Source organism: Pieris rapae, chromosome 10, assembly GCF_905147795.1.
Source record: "Pieris rapae chromosome 10, ilPieRapa1.1, whole genome shotgun sequence".
Lineage (NCBI taxonomy): Eukaryota > Metazoa > Arthropoda > Insecta > Lepidoptera > Pieridae > Pieris > Pieris rapae.
Window position 1 is genome coordinate 151,381 of NC_059518.1, and position 19,411 is coordinate 170,791.

The window sequence follows — 19,411 nt, forward strand, 5'->3', positions numbered from 1 at the left end:
TACCCTAATCTGTCTATTGCTACTGCTATTATTATTGGCCGCGCGGGCGGCTTAATGGATTGTCTGCTTAAGGTTTGGTTATATATAGGGATGCAGATTGCAGATTGTTAAAAAATAAAGGCAGACTGAATTTAATTTAGTGTATACAGGCAAAGCAAAAAATACATATAAAATTACATTTTACATTTTGCTCAAGTGTTGATGACAGATTAAAGACAAATAAGACAATGGCAGACGACACTCTTCAATTGTCAGAAAAATGAATAAAAAAATGATTTGTCGTATTAATGGTGTTTAATTAATTATTTTTATTTTAAACGCGCATAAATAAAAGATAATACGTAACATGTAGCAATTTAAAAGAAAGTACTCTCGATTGTAGGAGTTTTTTATTATACGTAGTTTGTTTTAGTATTTGGTGAAACTTAACTATCCATGTTCTTAACTACACTTTTATTAAGTGACTGAAAATAGATAACAATTGTCCAAAAGGAAATAAATATATATATGACAACTAAAGTTATAAAGTGGTAAAGTAAATATTATAAGCTCAAAAATTCCAAATACAAACAAAATGGCACAGCAGAGTGAACTTTTAGATTTCTCAGGACTATTTAAATTAGATGTGTTAGTTCACCTGGACATTGTAAATCACACCTTTTACGAAATAGGGCTGAAGAAATTTTTGGCTCTTTCTAGTGACAAGGAATTGATGTTTTTGTATATAAATCCACAGTCAGAGAGGTGTGATAGTGTTTATGACTGGGATTTCATTGATAACCCAGTATACTGCATGTGTTTTGAACCAAGTGGTACTTGGGTCTTTATTGTCAGTGATCAGAAGGTGCTACTTGTACCTTTCCTACCTCTCTTTGTCCCTCAATACACATTTGATTGCAAGTGGTCCCTGTCAAGTGTTACAGTCTTACCCCTTGCTGAGATACCTCAACCAACATCTGTTGTTTGGTGGCTTACTAAGGAATCAGAGAATATCATCATAATAGGCTCAAAGGTATAATATAATTATAAAATAATTAAATTTTTAAAATTGGAAATTTAAGGTAACATAAAAGAATCTCTTAAAATATCTACAAGTTATAATACTTCAAAAATGTATTATTGCAGAATGGAACTATAACATTCTATGCTTTAGAATCACAGAGCATTGTAGGTGAAACAAAGGTGACTGGGGAAGTTAAGGAGTTGCAAATGTGTTTTGATGACTCATTAGACCTGTTAGCCTTACTGGTAAGTAATTATTTCGATTGATTGCGATCATCGACATCTACAACTTAAAAGTAAAATGGGGACAAATAGTGATGATGTGGCATCAAATTATTTCAGTATAATATTAGTATTAATACAATTTTCTTGTGTAGCCAAATTCACATTTTAAGGATCGTCATTGCTTGTGGCAGCACTTATTATTTATTTATTTATTTTCTTTACTTATTATTATTTATTTTCTGACGTTCATAACTGTACATTAAGTTACCTACATAAATAAATTATTTTTTATTGATTTGACTAATATTAACTGCTGATATGAAATGATACTGCAGTTTAAAACTGTATGAGCAAGTGTTTGTTAGCTTTTATGAATTGGTTCTTTTAATTAATATATATATATATATATAGTTTGAAGGTCTCCAAGTCAAATTGTTTCAGAAATTCCTTCCTTCTTATTTTTACAAAATAAGTTATTTTCCTATATCAATGTCCATTATTCTAATGCTGGCACAGGCTTAAAGGAACTTGTTTTCTAAGAACTTTTGTGTCTTCTTGGAGTGTAATTGGACTAGATGGAGTTAAGCTCAGAGTAGAGACTGATTATGTAATTGTAGAATATTTTTGTGTTTGTTACAGCATTCTATCATTAAAATTGTCTTTTATTGCTTTTGTCATGATCATTTTTCAGATCTCTAATGGCCCTTCCCAACAATGGAAACTAGTTTTGGAGCACAGATCGGTCGGATACAATTGGCTTACTCAAATGAGAGCACAAAATGACAAAGACAAAAAGGAAAGTTTCATGTCTTATATACGACAGCTTTCAAAAGATAAAATTACTCTACTAATCCAAGGAGGATCCAAAGGTCAATTTATATTTTTTATAACATAAAATCAAAAGTGCTGTGTTTATTGATATAAATTTATTTTAAAATTTTCTGTTCTATTCCAGAACTTAATTTTTATTACACTTATTTGATTTTCAGATGAAAATAAACCACAAACAGTAGAGTATGTGCTGAAACCAATGGAGTATTTACCATCTTTTAGAAAAGGTTCCAACAATTGGGCTCTAACTGCGCAATATGTTAGCGGACGTCACTTTTTGACAGCGTTCGAATTAAACGAAGGTACACTTATCGTAAGTATAAGTTACATTCTGGGTGTCGCTAGGTTATTACTCGATTTGTACTAACGTCACACGTTCGACCAGCGTTCACACTTACACAGTAAAGAGATCGAACCCTTCTGTATTGCACGTCCACTGTGGAGGCGTTTTCTTTTATCGCGATGGAGGCTTTTTATAGTTATAGGTGTATAATTTAACTATTACATATTCTCGAAAGTTGGAAAGTCCAGCGGAGGACGTAGCCACAAGAAGTCTGAGGCCACTGATAAAGAAGGACGGGCAGTACATCCAGGGGCTGTGGTCTCAGAGGCTGCTGTACCTGATGAGGAAGAACGAACTGGAAGTGCACAGCGCCCACTTCTCAGTCATTCAAGTGAGTAGTGAGGCACGTGGTCAGGTGCAGTCTCGTTGGCATCGAGTGAAAGTACGAACGTGCTCGCAGGGAGAAACGCTCCTCGGCGCCAAGCGGGACCCGTCCGGGTTGTGGGCGGCGGAAGTCATCGGCGACGTGCACAAGGCGTACCTGATGTCCGCCAAGGAGCCCTCCTCGGCGACCGGTCCTTGGAAGGAACCCACGTTCGTGTGCGACTTGCGGCTTCCGCGGTTTATATTGGAGCCCTGCTTGGTGATCACCTCTTGCGGAGCGTACGTCTTGAACACCGTGTGAGTGTAAGCGAACGATCGAACGGCCGAAGGGGAGTTTCCAAAGGCTAAAGAACGACCGCGTCCTCAGGAGCGAGCCCTGCGAATGGCTGGTGGGGCTGATCGTGCGCGGGGGCGGAGGCGCCGAGCGGTCGTGTGCGGCGTTGGGGGCTCCGGTCCCCACTCTGCTCAGGGCCTCGGCGGACCTGCTCATGTCCCGCGGAAAGGTGGCGCCGGCGCACTACCTCTACTCGCTTTCGCAGGTCTGTCTGATTCTTTGAGATTTTTAATGATCATTTCACAAAGTCACTGCACGACAGGGCCCAAAATACAAAGTTACTCGTGAACTCATAAATTAAATTAGAATTCATTATTACTCTATTGTACATTGAAATTGCAAGATAATGAAACGAAAAACCAAAACTCCGAGCGCATTCCAGAGCCAGCCGGACGGCTGGATTGCTCGTTTGGGCGTATTCGGCCACGTACACGAGCTGTCCATGTACAGGCAGACGAGTGACGTCGGCAGTCTGGGCGACGCGGCCGTCACCGCTAAGCTCTTGGCTCTCCTGCTCAGGATCAGAACTAACAGCGAGGAGAAGTTTGAGGCGTGAGTGATCCAATCTCTTCATCGAAGGGGGCCGATCCGGTCGCCCGGGAGATCTCAGGCGGGACGTTCTTTTCAGAGATGTGAAATTCACGAACCTCGGCGCGACCGAGCTGGCGGAGCTCACCTGCGTCGCCGCAGCCACGGGGCTGTGGGACTTGGCGCCCGTGTTCAGCGTCCGGCGGGGGCGGCCGGAGCTCCTGCTGGCCGCCCTCAAGGCCAGGGGCGACCTCTGTCGCGGCGCACTCGCCTGTCTCTTGCGCCACAGGTGTCTGGTGCCTCTGCTCCTGGCTCACAACGCTCAGTGGCTCTTCGACTTCGTCGTCGACCGATGCGACTCTTTCGACACCATTCTATTGAAGGTAACCCGGCGACTTCGTCTCGACGTCTCCTAAACTCAAATTTAATTGAAATGTCTTCGCTTTCAGCGTTTGTGCGTGTGGTTAAATCCCCTGCAAGACCAGTTGCGGCCCGTCATGCGGGACTTGAGGGAGGGGATCACGTCCGTCTACGTGAGTCGCCGAGGAAACTCTTCGTAGGTTTTTCGTCTATTCTTTCGCTGACTACGCAAATTTCCAATTTCAGACCACGCGAATGCTCCAACTCATCTCTACGTTCGTCCGCATCGTGTGCGCTCTCGAGGCCCGCCTCCCTCGACCGGAGATCGGGACCCGGGGCCCCGGAGAGTCCGCCGCTCGGCGAGACGGCTGGGCCCCGAGGCGGGCGCTGGCGTGCGGGCTGGGCCACTGGGCCGTCGTCGACGAGGGCAAGGCCAAGGTCATGATAGCCCAGACTCCGGTGGACCCCGAGCTCGTGGGGCGAGTGACGGACGTGGCCTGCGGGAGGCACCACACGCTGCTGTTGACGGAGAACGGGGTTCGTCGCGTAATCCTTAATCTCTATTCGAGAGCGCAGGCGATCGGCTCCGTATTCATCTCCCGCCTCGTAGATTTACAGCGCCGGCGACAACTCGTACGGGCAACTGGGCGTGGGCGGCTCGTGGGCGGGCGGCGTCGGCGATTCGGCGTCCGCCAACGGGGCTCTCACGCTCGTCACGCGAACCTGGGACGCCCCGCTCACCCGCATCGCAGCCGGGCATTACCACTCTGCGGCCGTCGACTCGGGTGGAAGACTTTACACTTGGGGGTGAGACTTTTACCTCCCCCCCCCATCTATTCAACCTTTTAATTAATTCTCTAAATTTTCCAGTCTCCGCTTCCACAATTCCCACTTCCCCGGGGTAGTGGGGGTGCGACGCTAGACTCACAAAAAACTAAATTGCCTTACTGACTGACACGTGTGTTAGCTATATAGAATATAATATAAGCTATAAAGAATTTAAGCTGACGTATTCGGGGAGAAGGTAGTGCTGTTGTGTTGTCGCCTTTTATAGTAATGAAGATTTTGTTTTTTGTTCACAGTCAGTTGTTTGTTTTTGTTTATTTCCAGTAACAATTAACGCCGACATTTTCTTTTTTCTGAAGCTTCCATCCATGATTGAGATTGTTTCTCTTATTCATTACTTCATTTCTTTTCCTTTCCGATGTGATGAATTTTATCTACCTCTGAGACTTTTAGGATAGTGATTAAAGAATGCCACACCCCATTCACGATCAAACCACGTTCAGGTGGGGCGTTCACGGCCAACTCTGCTTGGGCAGCATCGACGACCACTGCGTTCCGCAGCCGGTCACCAAGTTCCGAGGGAGAAAGGTCAGTTACGGGCACCGGTAGGTTTTCGTCGTTCGGCAGACGGTGAAGGTGCGCTCGTCTCCCGCAGGTGGTCGCCGTGGGCTGCGGGGCCTGCCACACGGTGGTGCTGATGATGAACGGCGAGGTGTGGGCGGCCGGAGCCGGCGTGTTCGGGCAGCTCGGGACGGGGGGCAGGGACAAGAGCTCCGTGCCGCTGAGGGTGGCCCTCGCGAGCCCCGCGGAGTCGATCGCGGCGGGGTACTTCCACAACCTGGCCCTGACCGCCGAGGGCCTGTGGCTGTGGGGCGCCAGTCCGCAGCAAGTGCGGGCCGCGCACACCCGCAGGAGCAACTCTTCTCTCTCTTCGTCCGCCTCTCCTCTCTCCCGGGAGACCCATCTGGTGCCGCAGCTCGTGGACACGCAGCACGTGCGAGGCAGGATCGTGCAGGTGGGCTTTCCATGATATCCTTTAATCGAGTCCTCGTAAAACAATCAATTAATATAGTCATTGGTAAAAATGTAATATTTAAAGAAAACACTTGATGTATTATTGTAAACTTATATATTTAAACATAAATCAATTAGTATATTTAAAGATTTTCAAAAAACTTAGCAATTTAAATATTTTTATATTCACTTTGCTGTTGTACGGTTCCTGGGTCATCAGGTGGTAGAAATAATAGAAGATTTGTAGATTACCTTATATTCACCACTTCCGTATAACAATAGAATATGAGCGATATAATAGAATTATAATAAAATTATAATTAAACAATTGAAGAGAGTGCCGACGTCTGGCTATGCTCTCGGGGTGTAACTCCCATGACTTAGTTTAATGCAGATGAAGAGAGTGCCTGCGGACGGCTATACTCTCGGGGCGTGACTCCGACGATTTAGGAAATCGTCCTGCTTATAACTAATCCAAGTGAACAACCACGGCACGTACATACATTGGAAATCTTCACGTTTATAGCTGAGCATTATGTATGAGCCTTGGCACGTATATAGAGAAACATCACGCTTATAAAACTAAGAAAACCTAAGTGAGCAAAATGTACAGCCTTGGCTCGTACATACTCCCACAGGCAAAAAGTGCAAGATGAATATGTAGTGCTTTACAATAACAATTCATTGTATGCTTAACAGTCTCTAGGACACTAAAGTCTTTAGACTTATATTAACACTTCTGACACAATTCCACTGCACTGTCACTAGCACTAAGATATACTGGAGCCCGGTCCCGGGTGGCTTCTCCTGAGGCCACTGCGAAACCGGTTGCTGATTCTGCCGATGTTACACCTACTGCTCCGTGACGTCTCCTGATCTTCATATGATTGTAATATCCTATCCACTAAATGTCCTGAGCACATATTGAGAACTATCATGAGCATAAAAAGTACAATACTGATTTGGTGAATAAATCATTACCTAGGTAAAATATAATTCTTATAAAATGCCACCGTATCTCGGTAATTTGATATCTATATTATATTCATTGTATGTGACGTCTTTGGCAGTAGGTCAATCAACTAGCTAACATATGATATTTTGCTGAACTGGCATTCCACTTATTGTTTACGATATCAGTAGCGTTTTTCACTTTATAAAATGATTTATGTATATTGATGTATGTATAATAATAACTTTCGCTCAATATTAAATGAAATGTTTCGACAATGTATGTTATTCATAAATGGAACTGAACATACGAGTCTCGGCTTTGTATCCTTAAAGGAATTTTAAGAATAACTTTATATATGGTGCTTTTCTTTCTTTTCCTCTGATTACTCATATTTGACTCATAGCATTGCATAAGCGAATAAGTTTGTTGTATATTACTTTTACGAAGTCCTGTATCTGTGAGCCTGCTATACTGCGGAACGATAACGTTGCGCAATCTTCCCCTTTTACGAAATATATCACCTTTCATTCTAACCTTTCTTTTTGACCTTTCTGGAAATTCCTTTCTTTTCTTAACTCCTTTTTTCTTCTTTCTTCTTCCAAATTTCTGCTTTTTGACGAAAGCTTGTTGCTTATATTTCTTGCCTTTATTGATAGGCAAAACATTAATTTTGCGTGCAACCCTCTCTGATCTATGGTTTCTCCGTCCCGTATACAATTGAATCGGTGCTTCTAACAAAGGCTTAGACAATACTAAGCTGCGATTTAAGTTTTTATTCTTCTGAGAACACACGGACTGAGACAAACTTTCTTTTTCTTCTGGTTCTTGCTTGTTTTGTAAGCAGTTCATGCTTTCGTTACCCACGTTATCGTGATGTGATTTATCTTCTCCGATCACTTTACAACCAAGTTCCGTTTGCTGTTCTAAGGATTGCAATGATGGCTCGCTAGGTTCAACAGATAATTTACTATCAATGTTCTTCTTCGTACACAAATTGGCATTAAACGTATTAGTAATGTGAATTGAAGAACCAGTCATTGTATCTTGACCTGTACTTTGTTGCAGGGTCACTCCTACTCCGGAGATGATGCTATCATACTCCATTCTGTCTGACATCAAAGATTTTACTACGCTTTCTGCTAATTCGGCTACTCCTACGCCTTGATAAATATCTGCACATACACTGTGCTCGTTCTCAATTTCTCCTAAACGTTCTTCCACTTTTGCCGAAGACGAATAATTACTCTTATCCGATTTATATTGAAATGATCGCTCTCTTTGCGTAGAATAATAATTTACATTTGAATTAAATAGTGCATGGTGCAATATAGTATTATGTTTTTGGGAACAAATCTTACATCTTTTATGCGAGAAGCAAACTTCTACGTCATGCTTAAACAAACAATTTGTGCAAAGCTGCAATCTTAAAATGGTATCAACCCTTTCATTAAAATCCTTTTCTAACAATGATCGACAATTAAACAGGCCATGATTAGACAAGTTGCATAATTGACAACGTTTTATTTTATTTGTATTTCCTTGACCTTGGTTATCGAAACGCGTCGACAGCGAATTTTTGCTGACACTAAAATTTGATGTAGGCCACTGTTGTTTTCTAATTAAATCTTTCCGGATTTGATTATTAGCTGTTTGCAAGCCATTTAATGAATTTTCTGAATTATGTGAATCCCTAAGTATCGGTGATTCCATAAGCGTTTCTAGAGAATTCTTCTGCCAGTCGGTAGCATGAAATTTGCGATTCAACTCTCTCCTTTGGCGCCTATATTTAGCTTCCTGCTCGTAATATTTATTCTGATACTCCGAGTCAGATCCATTAAGAACAGTATTTATTTGGATATGGGTTTCAAAAATTAAATCCCATCGTAATTTTATTCCTTCTAGTACATACTCAAGTTCATCTTTTTCGTATGCCGAATATGCCTTAGATTGTTCCAATATGCTATCCAACGACCTAAAATAAGCTTCTTGCTTGCGAAGCAACTCTTCAGTTTTCGAAACTTGGAGTAACTTATCCATTATGCTTGTTAAAATGCTCAATGAATGCTTCTAATCATTCTCAGTAAAATTATGCTCGAAATGAATGAGATAATTCTCAGAATTAATAGTGCTCAAAACAAATGGAAAGGACTTACTGCTGTAGCTGCCTCCCTCTGTTGAAGATTGACGTCCGTTGCCTTCTTCTAGGTTAAAAAGGACGCCGATATACTGTTGACCCCTCTGGATCCTTATAAATGTTGGGACAGGACTTATTTCACTTGCCTCCCTTTATTAACGATTGACGTCCGTTGCCTTCTTCTAGGTTAAAAAGGACGCCGATATACTGTTGACCCCTCTGGATCCTTATAAATGTTGGGACAGGACTTATTTCACTTGCCTCCCTTTATTAACGATTGACGTCCGTTGCCTTCTTCTAGGTTAAAAAGGACGCCGATATACTGTTGACCCCTCTGGATCCTTATAAATGTTGGGACAGGACTTATTTCACTTGCCTCCCTTTATTAACGATTGACGTCCGTTGCCTTCTTCTAGGTTAAAAAGGACGCCGATATACTGTTGACCCCTCTGGATCCTTATAAATGTTGGGACAGGACTTATTTCACTTGCCTCCCTTTATTAACGATTGACGTCCGTTGCCTTCTTCTAGGTTAAAAAGGACGCCGATATACTGTTGACCCCTCTGGATCCTTATAAATGTTGGGACAGGACTTATTTCACTTGCCTCCCTTTATTAACGATTGACGTCCGTTGCCTTCTTCTAGGTTAAAAAGGACGCCGATATACTGTTGACCCCTCTGGATCCTTATAAATGTTGGGACAGGACTTATTTCACTTGCCTCCCTTTATTAACGATTGACGTCCGTTGCCTTCTTCTAGGTTAAAAAGGACGCCGATATACTGTTGACCCCTCTGGATCCTTATAAATGTTGGGACAGGACTTATTTCACTTGCCTCCCTTTATTAACGATTGACGTCCGTTGCCTTCTTCTAGGTTAAAAAGGACGCCGATATACTGTTGACCCCTCTGGATCCTTATAAATGTTGGGACAGGACTTATTTCACTTGCCTCCCTTTATTAACGATTGACGCCCGTTGCCTTCTTCTAGGTTAAAAAGGACGCCGATATACTGTTGACCCCTCTGGATCCTTATAAATGTTGGGACAGGACTTATTTCACTTGCCTCCCTTTATTAACGATTGACGTCCGTTGCCTTCTTCTAGGTTAAAAAGGACGCCGATATACTGTTGACCCCTCTGGATCCTTATAAATGTTGGGACAGGACTTATTTCACTTGCCTCCCTTTATTAACGATTGACGTCCGTTGCCTTCTTCTAGGTTAAAAAGGACGCCGATATACTGTTGACCCCTCTGGATCCTTATAAATGTTGGGACAGGACTTATTTCACTTGCCTCCCTTTATTAACGATTGACGTCCGTTGCCTTCTTCTAGGTTAAAAAGGACGCCGATATACTGTTGACCCCTCTGGATCCTTATAAATGTTGGGACAGGACTTATTTCACTTGCCTCCCTTTAATAACGATTGACGTCCGTTGCCTTCTTGGTTCAAAAGGACGCCGATATACTGATGATCCTTCTGGATACTTAACACGTTGCTCTCCTCTTTTCTATTGATGCGGATGATGGTGTTCTACTTGCTTGATGACTCCTCAAACCAGCAGTGGGATGTTTTTCCACGGCGCCGATCTTCAGGAAAACGGAGAAAAACGCGAACGCGATCAACTGTACGCGAAAGATCCGCTATTCCCGGATAGCTCGAAGGACCAAAATGTACGGTTCCTGGGTCATCAGGTGGTAGAAATAATAGAAGATTTGTAGATTACCTTATATTCACCACTTCCGTATAACAATAGAATATGAGCGATATAATAGAATTATAATAAAATTATAATTAAACAATTGAAGAGAGTGCCGACGTCTGGCTATGCTCTCGGGGTGTAACTCCCATGACTTAGTTTAATGCAGATGAAGAGAGTGCCTGCGGACGGCTATACTCTCGGGGCGTGACTCCGACGATTTAGGAAATCGTCCTGCTTATAACTAATCCAAGTGAACAACCACGGCACGTACATACATTGGAAATCTTCACGTTTATAGCTGAGCATTATGTATGAGCCTTGGCACGTATATAGAGAAACATCACGCTTATAAAACTAAGAAAACCTAAGTGAGCAAAATGTACAGCCTTGGCTCGTACAGCTGTTCTCTTTTTAAATAAAATATACCAGATTTTTGTATATGTAATATAGTGTGTTATCAGGGTCTGTATGTTTCGTTAATATTAAGAATTGCCTCACGGATACCCTTAATATCTCAAAACCTGTCGATTTGAGTTTGGAAGCTTGAAATCAACAAGTCTACCTTCAACCGCCACTCTCACCTGACCACCGGACGCAAGGTAGACCTCGAATAAGTTCCACTAATAACGTTCCAGATATCGGCCGGGTGGCACCATTCCTGCATCATGACCCACGCCGGCGCCGTCTACACCTGGGGGCTGAACTTCGACGGACAACTCGGTAATCGTTCGAAGCTTTCGTTGACATCGAGGGGAATGCAAAATGAATCCACGTTCAATGAGAGTTCCGCCTTCCGTTTCAGGCAGCGGCGACCGGAAGCAAGTCCACGTCCCCACGCAGGTGGCGATCCGCCCCGAGTGCCGAGCGGAGCCGAAGGCCGAGAGCCTCGACCCGGAAGCGGACCCGGAGCGCGGGAGCGGGGCCACGGTGGCCTGCGGAGGAGACTTCACGGTCTACCTCGACCGCGACGGCAGGATCTACGCCACGGGCAACATGCATTCGCAGGTGCGTCTCTCGTCCGACGATTCGATGGCATCTCGACGAGACCTCATCTCTCCCTTCTTCTCGTTCGCCAGGGAAACGACGAGAGAGAGAGCTTCGGCGGTCGCGTCGTCGTGATGAAGACGACGAGGCGCGTCATCAAGATCCCCGCCTCCAGGAACGCCGACCGCTTCCTCTTTCACTACCTCGACCGGATCGAATCCCTTCTCGCCTTCGACCCGGAGCGGGTCCGACGCGGGTCCGTCTTGGCCTCGCCCGACCCGCTCGTCTCCGCGGCTCGCTTCCGGGACGCGTCCTGGGCGGACGACCTCATCGTCGCCCTCGAGCCCTGGATCGACCGCGGCGCCGTCGCGTCCAACCCGAACGTGGCGGCCAAGCTGGCGCTCCACTCCGGCGACTACGCGGCCGCCCTCCGGCATCTGCTGGCCGACTCCGGCCGCCCTTCGGCGGGGGAAGCCCGGCCGTTCCTGACGCACCGCGAGCCCCTCGACGGCGCCGAGTCCTCGAGGAAGCGGGACGAGCTGAAAATTGTCATATCGAGCACCGTCTCGAAACGGATCAAGGAAATATCGACGGCGATCCTGAACGAGGAGCCGCCGCCGGCGGTGGAGGCCGGCGCCTATCGCGGCCTGCCCTGCCGGTGCGACGAAACGAAGTATCTGAGGGGAGAGGCGAGACCGAAGCCCGCCGTCGACGACGTCGCGGAGGCCGTCGACGCGTCGGCCAGAGCCGCTCGGATCGTCGACGAGTGCATGACGTCGTTCCCCGTCGACGCGCAGCTCTGGGAGACGTGTTTCGGGCTCTCGAGGGACTTCTTCCTGAAGAACGATCTGTCGATTGAACGCTTGGAAGCGGTTTTGCGGAAGTCGACGGAGAGGAACGCCCCGACTCTGGCTTCTGCCGTTTTGTTTTGCGACGACTGCGCCAAGTACGACGACATCCTGACGCCGAATTTCTACCTGAACGTGTGCAGCGAAGTATTAGACGCCTGGGGATGAAAAACTTTATTTAACATCTTTAATATGTATATAATTCTTCTCTTATGTCTTCACTTTTCATCCCTCGACTAGACTTTTGATGGGTTTTTATTTTAAAAGCTAGTCTGCGTATTTATTACCGGTTCTAAAATCAATTTAATCGAATATTTTGTTTTATCGCCAACGTTAAATGTGAAACATCGATCTAGTCAACGATTACTGTTTTATTTGTTATATTTTACTTTTTAACTGAATTCTCACGAAGTTATATCGAACTATATCAGTACTGTTATATTTTAGCTAAATTACGTTTGATCCATGACGTCACACAATTGTGAAATCAAATATAAGGTAGAAAACGAAACGTCTTTTTTTTCTACTCGTCAGGTGTAATCTCGATCTCGGAGGATTGACGAGATCAAGTGGCACGACTATCGGAACACTCTTCGTCGATTAAACATTCCGGCAGCTTCGTTATATTTATATCTAGAGGAATCATAAAAACTAGAACGGTTGAAAGGCGACAAAATTATCAATTTCCCAGATATCCTTTAAACCTGCCGATAACACAACACCGCAACCGAAAACTAAGACGAATTGCCTATTTCAACGATTGCAGATGATTTGAATGTACGTGCTGCTGCCATACTCTTTAACTAGAAGAGATGAGCGCCAAATCCTTCGCGTGATTCTGTGAGATTACATATAATAATCACTAGACACAAAAATAGATAAATATATTCGAGTGATGAGAAGCCGCTCATCCGGTAGCACTCTCGATCTCCTCGCTTTTTGAGTTATTTCCGAAATCACTGCTAAGCGATAGATGCTAGGATAGGTTAATAGAAGTAAGTCATTCTGGAACATTGATATACAAAAACCCAAGATGCACATTCAACGTCCAAAAAATGAGCGCAACATTCTAAATTGTGCGCTCATTTCAAATAGTCTCGCGTGACGCGTCGCTCGCGTCTGGGAGCAGACGTTAAAAATGTCAAAGTGTTCTCTGAGAAATTGTAAAAATACTACGTCAAGAAGGCTAAAAAAGGATGGGATATCGTATTTTCGGTAAGTAAAAAACTTTATTGATTAGTTTTTGTTGTTTTTATTATAACAAGCAATTTGTGATTTTTATTTATTTATTCTAAAAACATCATTCAACGCACAAACGCTATACGGCCAACTTCAATGGCTGCTTGTTCAGTGTTAGAACAACGCATTACAGTCTTCTTTTTATTTTAGTCGCATTATAAAAATGACCCTGTTCTAATAAGTGGAGTCGATTATTTTTATTTGTTTTTTTTATAAATAAATTTATGTACTATTGAATTTTTTTTTGTGTAGTTTTTGACAAATATATTTACGCTAATAAAGTGGTCTGGAGGTAGCCAATTTAAATTTTTTTTAATCTTCGTAAATATTTTGATATTGCTTACAGATTGAAATACCGGATGATGGCGGTGATACTGAAGTGTGTCCTACGAGTTCAATGTTTAATTTAGAAATTGAAAAGAAATTCAAATCTCCTACCACTTCTCCAAGCACGTCGTCAGTTTTGGATACACCTCGAAAAGTTCGTATAAAAAGCGAACTTCACAAATGCCGCAAAAGGTTAATTAGCAAGGAAAAATTCATTAAAAACTTAAGGAAAAAGAATTCGAGACTTGTTAAAAAGACTATTTCACTAAAGAATGCGTTAAATCTTTTAACGAATAGGTTTAAATCGTTTTGAACCAAATATTTGAATAAACAATTTTAACAGATATTATTTGTTTTTTTGATATACCCATCGGCTACCCAAAAACATATTTATGCACAAATAAACGTATATTTATGTGTTTAAAACACAATTTAACAAACTCTTAAAATACTAAATAGTAATGTATAAAGAAAAAAAAAGTCATGTTCGACTCCACTCAATACCTTGTCTTACCGACCACGGTCGGTCGTAAAATTTTATTGGTTTAAGTACACTGCGTTGTAATAACAACTTTAAACGATTCGCGTAAGGTTGATTTTTCAATAATATATGCTTGTAACTTATAGAAAGAGACAGAAATAGTTTTCGGGACACTTTCGAGCGTTACTTTTATTCGAGGCTGTGCATCTTGGGTTTTTTGTATATCAATGTTCTGGAAATAACTGTTTATTGTGGTGAATATCTGCGAAGGTTCTTTTTAAAATAACGGTTGAATTAGTTTCGTGATTTATTTCAAATAATAATAGGAACAGTTATAATAAATATTTTCTTATAAAATAAATAATGTCTTATATTTAACTTTAAAAACACACGTCAGCGGCTTTCGTGGCGTCTCAATTCGTCCATTTAAACTATTGGTTTGCAAAAACAACCCGGGATCGAGTGTCACTCCGAGATTCCACTCGTCTCATCGACTCCGTCCCGATCGGCTTAAAGGTCGAGGGCGCTCAAAACGACGAGTTTCATATTAAATATTTTAATATATATTTGAAGAGAAACAAAGGTCCATAGAACTATTTACAAAAATTAAAAGTACATCAATTACGAACATTTGCGGCAAAAATGCCGATTTAGATTTTCGGTAACGGAATGAACGCGTCCGTCGACACGGACGCGGCAGTTTCACTATTTTCATAATAAATAAAGTTCACGGGACGACACAAGATCATCTAAAGTCTCGACTCCCTTCCGCCAGATTCGCGCGAGAGACGGGCTCAACTAATGAATACATTAAAAGTTGATCGGCTTCCCGGAGTACGCCGCCAGATTCGCCTCCCGCAGAGCTTCGGCGCACGTCTGAAACGAGCAACGACGGATAAGTGGTCGCCTCTTACGGAGACTAGATTCGAAGACGAAAATCGTTTCGGATGTACTCACGGGATGGGCGTGGCACACTCGAGCGACGTCTTCGGCCGCCGCTCCGTACTCTTGGGCCAACACGGCCTCGTTGATCAGCTCGCCGCCGCCCTGCGGAAGGAGAATCGGTCAGCGCGTCGGACGTAGAAACGGACAAACAAAGGAAGCGGTAATCGGAAAAGCGGCGAACCGGGCCGATGATGTGCGTGCCGAGGATGACGTCGGTGGCTTTGTCGGCCAACACCTTCACGAAGCCGTCGGGCTCCCCGTTGGTCTTGGCTCGGGAGTTGGCCAGGAACGGGAACTTGCCCACCTTGTACGCCTTGCCCTGCGCAAACGCCGTCATTAAGCTACACGATCGTCGAAAAGGCTCGGTCGCGTCTACCTCCATACGACCCGAGATACCTCTTTCTTGAGATCCTCCTCCGACTTGCCGACCCAGCCCACCTCGGGCGAAGTGTAGATGACCGAAGGGATCGCGTCGTAGTTGAAGTGCACGGGCATGCCCTGGACATAATCATTCATTAGTATTATTTTCACCATTTCCTACTCATCGCTGCGATTTTAAGTGAAATGAACATAATATAATATCGAGAATTTGATTCTCGTGTCACAACGTTCGTTTCGGTAGCAATACCTTGATGCCCTCGACGCAGACGATTCCCTCGTCCTCCGCCTTGTGCGCCAACATGGGTCCGTGGATGCAGTCTCCGATCGCGTAGATCCTGAAAAGGCCGAGGCTCGGTCACTCTGTCGGAAACGATCGTCGATCGATGGAGACGAGAGTTACCCGGGGACGGTGGTCTGGAACTTGTTGTTGACGGGCACTCGGCCTCGGTCGTCCAGGGCGATGCCCGCCTTCTCCAGCCCCAGGCCCCGGGTGTAGGGTCGGCGGCCGATGGAGATCAGGACCACGTCGCAGTCCAGCTGTAAATTATGTCGAATAGTCGCTAGATCGTTCCATTTAACTAATATTTTAACTCCGAATTTTAAAATATGTAAAAGAAGAGAATACCGTCTCCTTGTTCCCTCCCTTGGCCCCTTCCACGCCGACCTTCACGACTCCGCCCTCCTTCTTGACGGACGTCACTTTGGTGCCGAGCTTGAACTTCATCCCTTGCTTCGTCAGCACCTTCTGTAGCGTCTTCGAAACCTCACCGTCGATGCCGACGCCTAGAAATTGGGTTATCCGAAACAAAATATTGATAAAATAATAAATTTGCGCCATTATTTATACCAATAACACTTTCCTCTCGCCGTTTAAATAGAAACATTTAATGATTACCTCCAATAGAATCTAAGAACTCAATAGCGGTGACGTCGGCGCCCAGCCTCTGGTACACCGAGCCCAACTCGAGGCCGATGACGCCGGCCCCGATGACCAACATCTTCTTGGGAACTGATTTTAGTGCGAGGGCGCCAGTCGATGTAATAATTTGTTGTTCGTCAAACTAAAGAAAGCATTCATATACAGGTTGTCGTATTTTTTTTTCCTGTTTTTAGTGAATTTCATGAATTTTCGTTTTGGTCAAGCGACCTTGATATGATAACTCCTAAACTACAAAAAATCCTAGAACATTCATGGGGATTATTTGGGATACATATTTCAAATTTTGCAAAAAAAATTGATCATAAATAAATAAAATAAAATAAAAATAAATAAATTTAATCATAAAGCAATAAACATAACTTAAATTGATAAACATGAAGAGAAAATTATATTTTTTATTCAGTTGGTAATCTGTTAAGGCTATATTAATATTCTTAATGCTAAATAAATTATTCCTATGGAATACAGTCAAAAATGTTTTAGACACTTATCACAATACATTGTTTGAATGAATTACAGTAAAATAGAAAATACTGACCGTAACACCAGGGAAGGGCGTAACTTCTGATCCAGTTGCAATAATAATGTTTTTTGTGTTTATTGTCTCAACTCCCTTCTCTCCTTTTACTTCAACTTTGTTTGGTGCAGCTATTGACCCTACGCCTTTGACTAATTTTACCTAATTCATAAACAACTAAACATGTAATAAAACTGTACCAATTGAAATTTTCTTTTTATTTGTCTTTCACTGACATTAAAATATCTCTGTCATTTTGAATGTGAACAGACAACTACACAATCTACTTTTACCATCTATGAGGCTTATAAGCACTGATATAGGATTATTTATGTTTATATCAACTAATAATACTTGAATAAATAGAGCTTACCTTGTTCTTATTGAAAAGCATAGCTATTCCCCCAGTCAGAGCCTTTACTGCATTTGTTTTGTAAGTCATCATAGTGTCAAAGTTAAAGGATACTTGACCGACTTCAATACCCCTTTGTTTGAAGTCATGCTTTGCCATGTGGTATAAGTGAGAATTGTGGAGCAATGCCTTTGATGGAATACAACCCACATTTAAACAAGTTCCACCCAGTGTAGGATCCTTTTCAACTGAGACAGTCTAAAATAAAATTAACAGCAAAAGGATAATTTTATTTGTTATAGTAAAGTTAAGATTTGTGAATCAAAATTAACTTTATTAAATACTCCACCCTTTTTTACTTGTAAATTATTTAATTAATAAAAGTACATTATAACATTAAATTATTAACCTTGAATCCTAACTGTGCAGCTTTGATGGCAGCAACATAACCGCCAGGGCCCGATCCAATTACAACAACATCAGCTTCATGTGTGGTGGCATATTGCCTAACTGCAATCCTGAAGCTCCCATTCTTAAAATAAACATTATTTTAAAATGTACACACAGTCTATACAAGTTGACACCCACAACTTCTTTTTAAAAATACAGCGTTAACTCCATGTAATATCCCTTGATTAACCAACAAACCCCCTCAGCATCAATCACTCAGCTTTGGTTAGTTGAATATGTTCTTTTGTATACAAATTGGATTGCTAAAAAGTGCTTTATATATAACAAACAACCTTATATATAACAACTCTTTGTAACATGAAAATATGCACAGTCCTTTGAGTGATGTTATATAGAGTTTCCCTGGTTTTTATGGTAGAAAAATGTGATGGTTATGGTGGGACAATCTACTATCAATTCTTATATCATTTGTAGTGATAAAATATCACATTATTTAAATATTATATTATTATATAATAATAGAATAATAAATTTATTCCAAAAGTAGTACATTAAGTGGATTTTTAAAAACTCTAGTAGGAATTTTTTTTTAAATTTTGGGTTTTTTTATGATTTATTAAAAGTCAGTATGGACTTTAAATAAAATCATCTATTGTTTCATTCTTTTCAACATAGTTTATTTTAATTTTATCAATTTGATCAATCATTACTTTTGTATAAGTTATGCTAAAAAAATTAATGAGGAAATTAACATAATATAAGAAGCAATGCGAATTGTAACGTTATGATGATAAACAGCGAAATACAAATTATGTTCGTTTTATTCATTATAGACGAGAAATAATCTGACAGTCGGTCACATGTTTAAAGGTCAATACTGCAGCAATAGAATGATACAGAGGTTTAGTTAAGGATAAAGGTTATTTTATACATGTTGACAATGTATGTTACAAATATAAAAAGTATTTCTAATCCATTAAACGAAATGTATTTAATTTTATTTTATTATGATTGAATCATAGGTTGCATAATATAAGATATGTATGACATATTATAATATGGTATCAGATTATTGTTTATTTCTTACCCGAAAAGGAGAGGAAGCGAATTTTAGAATTTTGTCACCCATACTTATTTTGTTCACCTTAGTTTATTTTTTTAATTAATGCTATTGATTACAATTTTAAAAGAATATTCGGCACCCTGGCGATTTTTATAAATCACTGTCACAAATTTCGTAGAAGTGACGTTTAGTTAAATGACATATCACAAAGTTAGGGTACAGACTAAATATACCGTCTGCTCAAACACAGATGTGATATATAAATGTAAAAATAGGTACATTACACATACATACATTATTTTAGCGATTCAATATTTTAAGTATGTAATGCATACTTCTAAATAAAAAAATATATATTATTATCATATTCGGATAAATAATAT

The 19,411-nt window shown here is 41.8% G+C and overlaps 2 protein-coding genes and 1 long non-coding RNA gene across 4 annotated transcripts; 2 read left to right on the forward strand and 1 right to left on the reverse strand.

Moving 5' to 3' along the window:
• The first annotated feature begins 395 nt into the window (after positions 1-395).
• Positions 396-12,883, forward strand: LOC110996748. 2 transcript variants are annotated; one of them, XM_045629722.1, is made up of 17 exons: positions 396-1,012; positions 1,126-1,248; positions 1,919-2,096; positions 2,217-2,371; positions 2,577-2,732; positions 2,802-3,022; positions 3,093-3,264; positions 3,403-3,611; positions 3,688-3,970; positions 4,037-4,120; positions 4,194-4,484; positions 4,558-4,754; positions 5,237-5,321; positions 5,389-5,748; positions 11,176-11,260; positions 11,343-11,545; positions 11,617-12,883. In XM_045629722.1, the coding sequence occupies exons 1-17, from the start codon at positions 575-577 to the stop codon at positions 12,538-12,540; spliced, it is 4,164 nt and encodes a 1,387-aa protein (XP_045485678.1). In that variant the 5' UTR covers positions 396-574; the 3' UTR covers positions 12,541-12,883. The 2 variants fall into 2 exon arrangements, with proteins under 2 accessions (XP_045485678.1, XP_022120268.2); XM_022264576.2 differs by having other exon boundaries at positions 3,442-3,611.
• Positions 12,884-13,146: 263 nt separating this feature from the next.
• Positions 13,147-14,136, forward strand: LOC110996655. The gene is made up of 2 exons (XR_002600295.2): positions 13,147-13,587; positions 13,958-14,136. It is a non-coding gene; the product is annotated as an uncharacterized LOC110996655 (long non-coding RNA).
• An 823-nt stretch (positions 14,137-14,959) lies between these two features.
• Positions 14,960-19,210, reverse strand: LOC110996740 (dihydrolipoyl dehydrogenase). The gene is made up of 12 exons (XM_022264565.2): positions 19,053-19,210; positions 17,964-18,086; positions 17,576-17,812; positions 17,224-17,364; positions 16,641-16,806; positions 16,371-16,528; positions 16,146-16,282; positions 15,993-16,080; positions 15,761-15,862; positions 15,546-15,683; positions 15,377-15,466; positions 14,960-15,295 (listed from the first exon to the last, which is right to left on the reverse strand). Exons 1-12 carry the CDS (start codon positions 19,092-19,094, stop codon positions 15,230-15,232), a joined length of 1,488 nt encoding a protein of 495 aa, XP_022120257.1. The 5' UTR covers positions 19,095-19,210; the 3' UTR covers positions 14,960-15,229.
• Between the last annotated feature and the right edge of the window lie 201 nt (positions 19,211-19,411).